The sequence below is a fragment of the Parasteatoda tepidariorum genome, chromosome 1 (genome assembly GCF_982258835.1).
Source record: "Parasteatoda tepidariorum strain Cologne lab strain chromosome 1, Ptep-v5.0, whole genome shotgun sequence".
NCBI lineage: Eukaryota > Metazoa > Arthropoda > Arachnida > Araneae > Theridiidae > Parasteatoda > Parasteatoda tepidariorum.
This window is the reverse complement of record NC_141755.1, coordinates 128,990,455-129,003,335: the sequence shown is the minus strand read 5'-3', so window position 1 is coordinate 129,003,335 and position 12,881 is coordinate 128,990,455. Positions and strand designations below refer to the sequence as shown.

The window sequence follows — 12,881 nt, the reverse complement described above, 5'->3', positions numbered from 1 at the left end:
CAGAAATAGCGTCATAGAAATGTGCATCATAGAAGAATATAGCATAATAGAAATGGGCAAAAATGCTTTCCATCTCTTAATTTTGTCCACCAGTGTCGATAGTATTTATCATCTTGCACTAAAAATTGCATTTTGGGTATCTAGGCCATTGACACATATCAACTGTCTATTAATGTTCAGCACGAGTGTAAAAACTTTCGTTATGTTTGTTATTGGGAATTGCTGTGGTGCCACTGGTAACATTCAGAATTAATTACCTTCTTGCTTTATAATTGTGAACATACATTGTTTTTATGATAAACTTTGTTATATTTTAATTAGCTTTAAATGTGATTGGAAAGAAGCAGCAAAATGCTCTGATATATTGAGATTAGAGTGGTCTCCTGCGGTTTATACTTATGTTCATGCTTCAATTTTCTTTATGATGGTAGAAGAAGGAAGTACAGAATTACAAGGTACTATTTCAGAAATGATGGAGTAAGATTTATTTTAGTAATGATTATAGAAATGCTTGTCTTTATCTGTAAATGTAATCTATTTAGAATTCTTGCATCTTCCGTAGTTTCTTAGATATCTTTAGTTAATAGATGAATAATATTTTCAAATTTCTTTGAAACTGCTTAATCTTTGTTTTTTTTTAAAGAATTAAAAAATTAAAAAATATTTCTAACTAAACAAACGTAATTAAAAATGTTAAAATAATTAAAAATGTTTTCTAACTATACAAACATTCTCTTAGAACACTCTTAATAATAGTTATTTGTATATACAAAAAGTAGTGTGAACTATTCCTCTTGCTATTTCTACTTCATTTTTTGAAAGAAAAAAATTATTGAAAGAAATTAAAGTTTAGTTTTTATATTAAATTTTGAAAATAAGAGAATATAATCTTTGACACAGTTTTTTTTAATTCTTTTTTCCAAATATCCTTTAACCATATTCTTTTGGTATAAACTCTTTATTTCTTTATATTGGCTTTTAAATTACCAGTCAAAAATATTCAATGAGTATGTTTATATTCAGTTTCAGTATTTTTTAATATATATTCTTCATGTGCTGTCAATTTGTATAAAAAAGTAACAATTATCTTTGTATATTTTTAGCTTTTGTTTTAATTATACCGTATTTGATTAATTAAATGTTTTGGTTAAAATCAAATTAAAATATCAAAATTTAAATTTGTTAGTTATTAATTGTTAAGATTTTATTGAATGAGATTTTAATAAAACTTTTTTTGTTTAGTAAAAGCTTATTTATTATTATTTTAGTTATAATCTAATTTTTTATTTTAATATTTGGTACCTTTCAAAAAATGGCAAACTATTTTGTTTTTAAAAATGAAATTGATTGTTTAAGAAAAAAGTGAAAATTAAATATTTTAAAATTAAGTGTAGTATAATGAATTTCTTTGAAAGTATATTTGCCTAAGTTACAATATTTTTTTGTTTACAATCATTATTTTTAAGCTTTTAAGTTTAGCCTAATTAAACTTTGATTATTTTTTGTTACATTCTTAAAATATCAAACAATTTTAAAAAGTTAATTTTTTATAAGTTCTACTCTCTTTATTGTCTACTATCATTATTTAAATAAAGATTTTATATGTAATTTTTCTAAAATAAATTGATTATTTACTTATGAGCTCATTGTTGTAAAAAAATTTTTAAATTGAATATTTTACACACATTCTTTCTTTTAAACTAAGTCATTTATCTAAATGTTGTAAATATTTTCAAATTTCGTTTAATAACAAGTTTTTATATCTAAACACGGATAAATATTAAAAGTAATATTTATTGTATTTCTAAATTTTTAGTACATCATGAGTTTTGTTAGTATATCATAGGTAACACAAGTTTTTCATATCATCTTTGAATTATATCACTTAATTTTTTTTAAAGAAAAGAATCTGTGTTCTTAAGCTTTATAATGAGTTTTTTTTTTTCAAATTTTTTATTACCTACTACTTGTTAGTTTCTAAAATTATTTTCATAATTTGTTTTTCAATGAGAAGTTTCATATTCTGTATTTTGTAAATTTGGTGTTTATTCATACGTGAAGAAGATGGCGTTTTGGCTAAAGTTTTCAGTTTTTCACCTGCCTAATATTATACCCAACTACAATTTTTGTGATGATGAATTTTTTAACAAAATATAATTATAATTTAAATGTAAGTATAATTTTTAAAGATAAGTTTTAATTAAGGAAATAATTACTTTAAGCCTCAGTAATTTTAAAACAATATTTAAATTGCAATTTTTATTCTAGTCATATGATTCATTTTTTATGATTGGCCATGAGAAACATAAAGATAATATCAGGTGTTGCAACTTTAAAAAATTGCTCACTGAGATCTGTATTATTTATTATAATGAATTCGTGAATTAAATATAAATAATTACCCTATTTTTATTCTATATGTGATTTAAAACTATCCATTTTTTTTGTAAATGTTTTACATAATGAATGTAAATGTTTAGTATTATTTTAGTATTAAATGAAAAAACAAGATAACAAAGAGTATTATGAAAATATCTCTAAATTTAATATACTTCTATTTTTTATGAGATAATGGCAAAGTTGATATTTCCAAAAGAAATTTTCATTTATGTAAAAAAAAAAACTTTGGGGGGGGGGATTTTTTCAGAAAAAAAAACATTATTTTACGAAATTTTTTAAATGCTTTATGTGTATTTTGAATAGGTTATTTGTCTTAATTAAGGACAGTTGCTTGTTACCTAATCGTTCCCCCGGTGGCTCAATATTATTTTTGAGCTATTTTTTGTTAAATTAAATTTGATTTTTTTTTGTGCAGAATTTGTTTTTATCATTGTAATTTTTTTTATTTAAAAATGTTTAGCAAAAATCTGCATTACTCACAGAAAGAAATCTTACGGGTAACTACTGTGTCTAGATCAGCCATTTTTACTAAATATTCAGATTGCATTTTTAATCTCTAGTTATCAATCTAATCAATTAGTTATCTAGTCTAATCAATTGTTATATTACTTTTGTATTAATAAAAGAATTAAAACTCTTTCGTTTTCATAAAATGTCTTTGTTAAAGAATAAGCGTAGAGAGATTCTATTTTGGGAATTCAAGGCTGAAAACATACCATTGAAATATAAATAGATTTATATTTCAAAGGAAGAGTTATTTTTAGAATCGTTCCCTCATTCACTGCCATATAAGGAAGCAGTAAATGATTTTCCTTAATGCGTAAGGCTACAAGGAATGTACGAAGTGTGCCTTTTTACCTCAAATCTGTGTTGGTATAAAACGTAAGAATACATAGTTTTGTGTGTCCTTTTCATCATGATTTGATCCAGATAAGCTGTTCCGGAATTGTCCGGAGACTTGTCCACGCCCCCTCCTTTGCAGGAGTGGGGACGGGAACTGCTATCAATACCAGCCTACCTCTAAATAAACCTGTTTAGAACGTATGATGGCTTAAGACTGCAATTATTTCAAGCTAAATACAACACTGATAACAGGGTTGTAGCCCTGTTATTACATATATACATATTGCTGATTAAATGTGTTAAACTGTTTTATTCATTACACTATAAATTATTTTAACATTTATTCATAACATTATAATTTTGTAACTTGTAATATTTCATTAAAGCTATATATTGTTTCTTTTAGGAATTGTTGTATAATTGGAGGAATAGTTTTCCAATGATAGCAAAATCTCGCGAAATTACAGAAAATATTCTTTGTAAAATCAAAACTATATTTTCTTGTCTTGGAGATGCAAAAGGTATGTTTTTTTTAAGATAAATTCATTGCAGTTTTGAATGTAAACAGTAAGGGCTAGTAATGTATAGGTAGAATCCTTTTTATTTATCTACTATTTTTTTAAATATATTTGACTTATTCAATTTGATTTTTAAAATTCATTTTAAATTGGGATTATTGGGAATTTTGTTCTTATCAGGCATGTGTTTCTTCTGTTACTTTTCTGTTACTTTCTGTTACACAAACTTTTGTAAATCAATAATTTATATTTCAACAAAATTTTCTCGGAATTTCGCTAATCAAAAATTTAAATTTCACTACTTACACAAAATCTCGTTAACATGAAATTTATACCTCCTTTACAAGCACTTTTTTTTTTCTTTTTGAGTACTTAATGAGATCCAAAAGAACTTTTTTTCAGCAGATTTGTTTGAGTTTCTATGCTTTATATCTGTAATAACTAACTCTTATAAAACTTTGTATCTGTAATTACTTCTTCGGTTAAAATGAATGAACCACGGAGGCAAATAGAAAAATAATTAAGTTGACGGTCTTCAAAGTAATTTTGAAATAGTAACATTAAATTATCGTATTAATGAGAGTTTTTAATTACCTTTTACAAAATTAAATAAAGTAATTATTAATTTAAAAAATAGTATGAGCCACTCAATATTGAATTTATTTAAATTGGTTTTGGCAAAAGCTCATTTTTAAGAAATATTTCGGCTATATTAAATAAATTTCTAGGTTTTTTCCAAGCTGAGACACCATTGATTCACTTGCTGTATGATGAAATGGTGTCTCTTGTTTAAGCATTGTTAGGGCGTTTTTTTTAAAGAGTTTTGCTTTTCTTAGTTTGATTGGAAAGGACTAAAATCTTTGGATGTAGAAAACGCAGAAATTTGCCAAAATTCAAATTTAATACATGTTGGACTAGATATCACAAATACGATGACATCCTTATCTTCTTCAGGAAAAAAGTCTGTATTTAGGTGCCAAGTCTATGGCATGTGCAAAAAAGTTATTAAAGGCATTGCCTCTTGAAAATAGGTTACTGTACCATCTTAAAGTGTTGCATCCTGTAATGAGAATGGAAGACACTTCTATTAAGTCAATAAGATATCTGGCAACAGTAACTCCATTCATTATAAATCCAGAAGAGGCATCTTTGTTACTGTTACTTGGAGAACCTTTGTTACTGTTACGTCTTCTTACTCAAATGAATATGCACCAATTGATGTGTTTTGGAACTATTTTGTGACTTGTGATTTGATGTGTTTTTGTGTGTACTTGGACTATTTTGTGAAGAAAGATAATTTGGGAAATATCAAATATCCTCTTATAACGAAGCTTTTTAAAGCTCTTTTGTGCATACCACATGGGAATGCCGATGTTGAAAGAGGTTTTAGTACCAGAGAGGTTTTAGTTTTGTTCATATGTGTGAATAAAAAGCTACTTGACAATAGGGCAAGTTTAAATTTGCATAGTGTTAATAGTTTGAAACAAGTTTTCACGTATCAGCAGGTAATTTAAATAACTTTAAAGTTGACAAAGATATGATTAAAGGGACCAGTGCAGCATTGAAAAATTATTCTGCTTGATTAGAGGTTGAGAAAAAAGAAAGCGAAAAGAATGTGGAAACACTGAAACTGAGGAAAGCAGATTCAAAGCTGCTGAAATTGATTTGCTAAAAAAAATTGAAGGCTTCTCAAGATCTCTTAGCCACAGCTGAATAAAATATTAAAGATGAGTTAATAATAAAGACATGTCGATTATAGAAAGTGGACAGATCCTTTTATCTGAGGCTAAGTCGAGGATAGCAGAATATTTAACAGCATTGGAAGATACCAAAAAGAAACTTAATTTGTTTATGCAGGGACCTTCAAAAAAGTGATAAAAATTAAGATATGTTATTAATGAACAAAATTAAAAACTCTTGCTATTAAGTTATTGTTTTAATTCCTTTTATTAAATATGCTCCAAATCTTTGTTTCACTGCTCCAAAATTGCTTTTTTGTTGCTCCAAAATCATGTTTTGCCCCTTGCACCACTTCCAAAAAATCTAATTTTTAAAATGCAGTCCCCTCTACCCAATTTCATCCTGCTCCAAATATCTGAATTCCTAACAAAATCACCACTCAGGAATATTTTATTAGAATATAAAATTATTTTATCATGTTCTTTAAAAATTATGGTGTTCTTTCAAAAAATGAAAGAAAAAACATCATTTCTAGAGGGGGACTCCTCAGAAAGAGATTCTTCCCTCAGATTGAGAGAAAAAACATAATCTTTTAAACTCTTCTGTGATTTAAGAATTTTTTTTTTTTTTTTTTTTTAATTTTATCAATTTAAAATTCTAGCTAAAGCAAACTAGTCATTGGCTTTCTGCCAATGACTGCAATTGTGCAGTCATTGGCAGAAAGGGTACTGTGCTCGAAGACGTATGTTACTCGGTATGGAAGAAGAGTTCGTTTCAGAATCTGACGACTATGAAAATCCAGTGGGGAGTAATGTGGCGCCAGGCATAGTGCGTAGTCGCCAAGGGAATCAGCTGGATGACGTACGCAGGATCGGCAACCTTGTCCCCTTCTTCAGTATTTAAGAGGCTTCGAACTTTGCTCTGTGCACACTCATACTTAATTTTACGTTTCTGTTTTTATCTTGTTATGTTACAGTTAGTAATAAATGTTGTTTGATTTTTGTCATAGTTGTCTTCAACTTAATATGAGAGGGTTCCTCCCCTTCAATCTAATTTAAAAGTTATGTGATTCGTATTTTCACAATTTAAAAATCGTGCATCGCAATCTAATTTCACGTGATTTCAGAACCTAATATTGCAATTCGTATTAACATGAGTTAAAAATTTAATGTCACGATACGTATTCACAAGTTTTTTGAAGTCCAATATCAAGATTCATATTCATGAGTTTTTGAAACCCAATATCATGTCTCATATTGACCCATATCAAACATCTATTTTTGTATTTAAAGGTGATTTGAGAAATACGCAGTGCGATTCATGTTAACGAAATCTAAAAATTACATGCATCATGGTTCGTATTTGCGCAATATAAAAATTCAATATTTCAAGTAGTATTTCCACAGTTTTAAAATCCAATATCGCAGTTCCACTGAGAAGTAATTTTTTTCTTGAATTAGTTACTATAAAGGTGTGATATTTTCCATTAGTATTTCATTTAATTATTAATGTCAGTTAAAAAGATTATTATGTTAAATATGAAACATGTATGGCATATAAATTAATATCTAGATGTCACTTTTGTGCACAGAAAATTTTCAGGGTCTTTTACTTCATGTCACAATCACCTCTGTTACTTACTCTCTTCTTCATGTTGGATGTACTAAAATTCAGAAATTTCCGATACCGGCCAATGGCCAACTGTAACATCAATAACAGTAATACATTTTTAAAAATTAAAAATTTTAGATGATTGGAAAAACTTTTGATAATGTTAGGCATTTCTTTTAAACTGTGTTCAAATGGGTCAAGGAGACCAGGGAAAACCTGGAATTATCAGGCAATTTTTTTACAAAGACCTGGAATATTCCTATATAATGCCTAGAAAATAACCAGTATTAAAATTGTCACTAGCAGTAATCAGTTATTGAGATTCAAGTTAAATAATTCTAACATCTATTACAATTATTTGTTGTAAAAGTTTCACATTTTAGTCAAACTGAAATGTTCCCTTTGTTCATTTAATAATAATCTTTTACACAGAAAATCTAATATTTCACATTATAAATAAAAGAATCAAAGTTTTCTGATGAACGTAGGGCTCAATTTTCATTTGAATTTACTAGGGAATTTTTTTTCTGAAATTTAGTGGGAACCCTGTTTAAGCATTCTCAAAATATGAACAACATTACAAAATTCATTTTTAAAAATTTAAAAAAAGAAATTAAGTATGAAATAAAGTAATTTTTGGAATTTTACAAAATACAAAAAATAATCCCATGTTTATTTTAAAATATTATAACAAAACGCACATGGGGTGCATTGTAGAAGAAAAGATCAATTTGGTGTCTGCTGACTGACAATTTATTAGTGTTATATTTTATCACCCTGTGACCGATTAGCAACCGTTATTCTGCTACGCTATTTCATTTACTGTAGCATTTTTTTTAAGTAGTTTGTTGAACTGTTCCTTATTTCTGAGTTTTTCCTGCAATTAAAATCTGTATAGTTATCCTAATATAGATCATACATGAGCATAGTGATTGTGTATTCCCTCTTAATATATTGTTTATAATATGTAACAGGGAATTTTTTGTTCAGATTTGAGTGGCAATCCTTAATCGGTCTTTATTAGTTTTCTGTAGATTTTTAAAATATGTTGAATATAAACGTAACTAAGCTTAAAATCCATAATGATAAATTGGTATTGAAAACATTTTTCTTTTAATTGTATGTCTTAACATTCTTAACAATAATTTGAACCAGTGATTCCCAAAGTGGTCTATATCGACCCCCAGGATTCGATGACAACCTGCAAGGGGTCCATGTCGAGTAAAAAAAAATTGGGGGTCAACGCTTGCCCAACCAGGAGATACACAGCTGCCACTTACGTAAGTGCAAATGGAATTTAGTTTAGGTGTCTCATTGAAATATGTTTGATCAATATTCAGGTAATCATCTCTACCTACAAAAAAACTATCCTAAGAGCTACCACCTACTCCAACACCGCTATTTTGTGTTTTTAATTTAATGTTGCATTTTGCTTTGCTGCCCAAAAACTATAACACTTAGAAACTTAAATTACTAAGGCATGCTATAAAAAAATTAACATTCTATTATTTGTTCAAGAATTATTATCTGTTAAACTTGTTGTAAAAAATACCATGCAGGCTCCTCTACAGTCCTTAAGAATTCAACTACTGAGTTGAAATTTGGCATGCTAAAAGGGCCACATTTGTATATGAACTTAACACAGAGTTTTTTTTTTCTAAAATTCCAATTTGATTAAAAGGTATTGCAATTTTAAGTGCCTTTTTTGCAAATTCTTTCTCTACTTCTCCCCATGTTTTTGTTGTTGATTTACCTTAAATTATACTGTGTTTCCAAACATCTAGAAGACTTAGAAACTTAAAATTACGAAGGTGTGAAGAATAGTACACAAAATGTTCTAGGGAATTAGGTATATATGATTCGATTGTTAGTTTAAGAATTATTAACTGTTAAACTTGTAGTAAAAAAACGAAGAAGAAAAACACATGTTCGTTAATCTACTATCTGTAAAACGTAACTACAGAGGTAAAATTTAATTAGCTAGTTGTACCATTTTATACTTTGATTTATTCTCAGCCTTTTTAAAAATTCGCATTTGTTCAAAAGCTATTGCTAGCTTAAGTCTGTTTTTTTTTCAGCTTATTTATCTTTAAATATCGACTACTTATCAATTATTGTAAAAAAAATTTATTTAAAAATTCTTGCTAGAGTCAAATCAATCTGAAGTAGCAAAAGAAAAAAGAGATTGTGTGTTGCCCATTATAAATCTTAACATTTATAGTGACATTTTTTAAAAATAAAATTCAATGCAGAGTTTCCTATTTTAGTTATAGGACAAGTAAAATTACTTCTCATTTATTTACATGTTAACGAAATATTCTGTGTTTTTGTGGAAAATATTGATGTTTAAGAAATAAAAATCAATTATGAGGGTTGGAAAGCGGAGATTCCCAGTATATTAAATTTGTTAAGTGTAATCTCTCTAGGTATTTTTAATATAAAAAAAAGTTTATTTAGAAGTATGTAAAATAAAATAAACTTATTTTTAGTAAATGAAAAATTTTTTTTTTTAGAGGAAAAGTTTTTTTTAAAGAAGTATTAATTTAACAGGCGAAGAAAGCTTTATTTCAAGCCCAAAGCTTTCGTTGTTTTTCTGGAGAGCATATTTGTAAAGAAAGCACATTTTATGTCATCTTTAATTAAACAATCAACCTCATAAGTGTCCCAGTTATTATTATTATTTCAAAAAATTGAGAAAATATATATATATATATATATATATATATATATATATATATATATATATATATATATATATATATATATATATATATATATATATATATATATATATATATATGTATGTATGTATATTTAAAAGACAGTTTTTTTCTGAATTCAATTATAACTTTTTTACTCCAAAAATACTTGGACTAACATAATCTTATCATTTAATAAGTTATAAATCTCAATATTAATCGTAATATTTTTAAAAAGAAAAAGAAAACTTAATAGATAGTTATAAGTACTATTCCCAATTTTAGTTGTTATATATTTCGTCCACAAATAAAGCAAAGCCTCCTAATATATTAAATTTGTGAAGTGTAATCTCTTTTAATATTTTAAATTTTAACAAAATATATATTTATTTTAAATGTATGTTAAAAAACAACTTATCTGTGTAAAAGAAACGTTTTTTTTTAAAAAAAGAAGTATTAATTTAAAGTGGAAAAAAAAGTGCATCACCTTTATTTCATACCAAAAGCTTTAATTTTTTTTTTCACTGGAGAACATATTCGTAAAGAAAGCACATTTGATTAAACAATCATCTTCGTAAGTGTCCTAGTTTTTTCCTTTAAAAACTAAAAAAAAAAAAAAATTTATGAGAAAAAAATAGTTTTTTCTGAATTTAATTAGAGCTTTTTTCCACTCCAGAAATACTCGGACTGTATCTTAGTATATTTATCCACTGATATTCCTACATTTATTGATTTTTCAAAAGAAATCAATTAAAATAATAAAAAGAGAAAAAGTTAATAAGTAAAAGATCTTTTGCAATAAATTTCTAACTAACTCCCTGGCATTACAGTCCATGTTGAACCATGGTCTCACTAACAATTTTCCTCCAAAGTCGCCTGTCTTTAGCTCTTTGTTTCCAGTTTTGGACTTTTAGAGTCTTAAGGTCTTTTTCTACCTCGTAACCATCTCTTGGCGGGTCTTCCTCTTTTCTCTGGCACTGCCCCTTGAATATTTTCTTAATGCCTCTGTTTTCCTCCATTCTTTCAAGGTGTCCTAGCCATTGACTTCTCTTTGCTTTTACGTAATTTATTATACCTTTTTCTTGCAATTTCATAATTGTATCGCCTTCTCCACAGATCGCCCTCTTTGACCGGTCCAACAATAGTTCTGAGAATTTTTCTTTCCCAGGTAATCAGCATTTTTTCTTGTTTCTGGATTGGAGTCCATGTCTCTGATCCATAAGGTTGGTCTGATTATAGTTTTATAAACCCGATAAAGGTTGATAAAGGTTGGTCTGATTATAGTTTTATAAACCCGAAGCCTCGTTATTACTTTTGATGTTAGCAATCTCTTAAGTGCAAAATAACTGCGATTTCTAGCATTTAGTCTTTGCTTAATCTCTGGCATAATATCATTGCTTTCAGTGACAACTGAACCCAAGTACTTAAATTCCCTAACTCAATAAATTTCACTTAGAATATTATTTGACATGTCTTCAATTTAATATCGTAAAAACAATTATAATTTTAATTGCATACTTTATTAGTTATTTATTTTTATCTTCTAGGCTTACTAAATATTTAGCTTTTTATCTGCACATTTTAAATTTTGTTCTTTTTAGGGGTGCTTCTTTTATTCAGTTGCTGAAAAATGTCGGACTTGACAAATGCTTTAAAAACCTACTGTTTGCCCTGACTGAACAGAAGATACTTTTCCATTCAGGGGGCCTGATGTTTTGACTAGTGTAGCCGAAGCTGTAGTAATGGTAACTGTTTTTCTATGTAGATTTATAGAACTCCTTTTAAGCATAGTTAGGATCAGAGGAAATTTTCTCTTTTCACGCTAGCTATTAAAATGGGTATTACTGAAAATTAGACCAAATTAATTGTTTTGTTCTTCAAAAAATTATCGTGACATGTTAGGTGTGTAGTGATTGGCTCGCGGCTAGAGAGCGAGTTGTTCACGCCCCTAATTAAATAATTAAAATTAAGAGTATATACATATTTATATAACCGTCATTGTACAGCCGACCCAATTTTCGGGTTTACTACTATTAACGTTCACCTCTGTATCTTAAGTATAAAGTTAAGTAAGGTTTGTCAACAGCTCACAGACTGAAAATTTTATTTTCAATCATTAAAAGAAATTCACTAATTTTGCTTTCTAGAAGTATAGTATCCTTTTTAGGCTAATTATATTATATATATTATATTTACATTATATTTAGGCTAATTATATTATATTCTTATTTATATTAGGCTAATTTATAAACTTAAAAATTATTCTATCAATGCACACACATAAAATTAAGATAGAAGCAAGTTAAGACAAACCAGAAATGGTGAAAATCAGAACTCATTTGTCTTGTATACAGTTAAAAACAAATTTTGTGATTACAGTTAAAATATATTTTATAATTGCCCCACTTAATAAATATGAACAGTTATTTAAGAAAAGTCAATTAGCTATTTATTAGCAATTTTTTATACTATTTATAAGAAGAAATGACAATGATAAAGAATTACCCCAGTGATCAATAATTACCCCATCTATAAGGGGCAACATTTGATAGAGTTTCCTATAATCAATTATAATGTTTACAGTAGATGTGAAACAATTAAACAAAAGCTTACACTATTTTTATATCAAAGAAAAAGAAAGTAACTCAAAATATTTATTATTAAGAGAAGGAGGAGGATCTTTGCAGAAATGTACACATTTTGAAACCCATCTTTGAAGTGGAAAATGCAGAAAGCAGTTTAAAAGATACTTATTTTGTTAGATTAAACAAAAAACTATTATTATGTAAATGTAGTTACACTTTAGGAAAGTGTACAAGCATTCTTGTTCATGTCTCAAATCAAAAAAATATATTTATATTTTTGTAAATAAAACTTAGGTGATCATTATTTTCCCCAGAAGCACAGTGATCATGAATTACCCCGGGTCACCCTGTTTCACAAAGTATGGGATAAAATTCATGTCACTGAGTTAAAATAATGTTTCACTATATGTTCTTACCTTCTTTTCTGTTGACTTCTGGATTGGCATTTCTTGGATCTTTCATCCTGTCTTTCCATAAAAGAAAAGGAATTAATTAGAATATGATCATCATAACAACAGTTAAAAATCAACAAAATCAAAACTGTT

At 27.4% G+C, this 12,881-nt stretch overlaps 1 protein-coding gene across 26 annotated transcripts in view; it reads left to right on the top strand.

Moving 5' to 3' along the window:
* Positions 1 to 12,881, top strand: part of LOC147816934 (disheveled-associated activator of morphogenesis 2-like) — a 77,425-nt gene that overhangs the window by 39,904 nt on the left and 24,640 nt on the right. For 16 of the 26 annotated variants that reach the window (XR_015429552.1, XR_015429551.1, XR_015429550.1 and 13 more), the window contains 3 exons: positions 322 to 455; positions 3,650 to 3,764; positions 11,353 to 11,496. Coding sequence is in view for 1 of the 26 variants with exons in the window: in XM_087152642.1 (XP_087008768.1) it covers positions 322 to 455; positions 3,650 to 3,663 (148 nt within the window). In the remaining 25 variants the exon portion in view is untranslated. Of the gene's footprint in view, positions 1 to 321; positions 478 to 3,649; positions 5,366 to 6,102; positions 6,448 to 10,250; positions 10,920 to 11,352; positions 11,497 to 12,881 lie in introns of those variants that run through there. The other 10 variants (XR_015429533.1, XR_015429527.1, XR_015429521.1 and 7 more) reach the window with 5 other exon arrangements.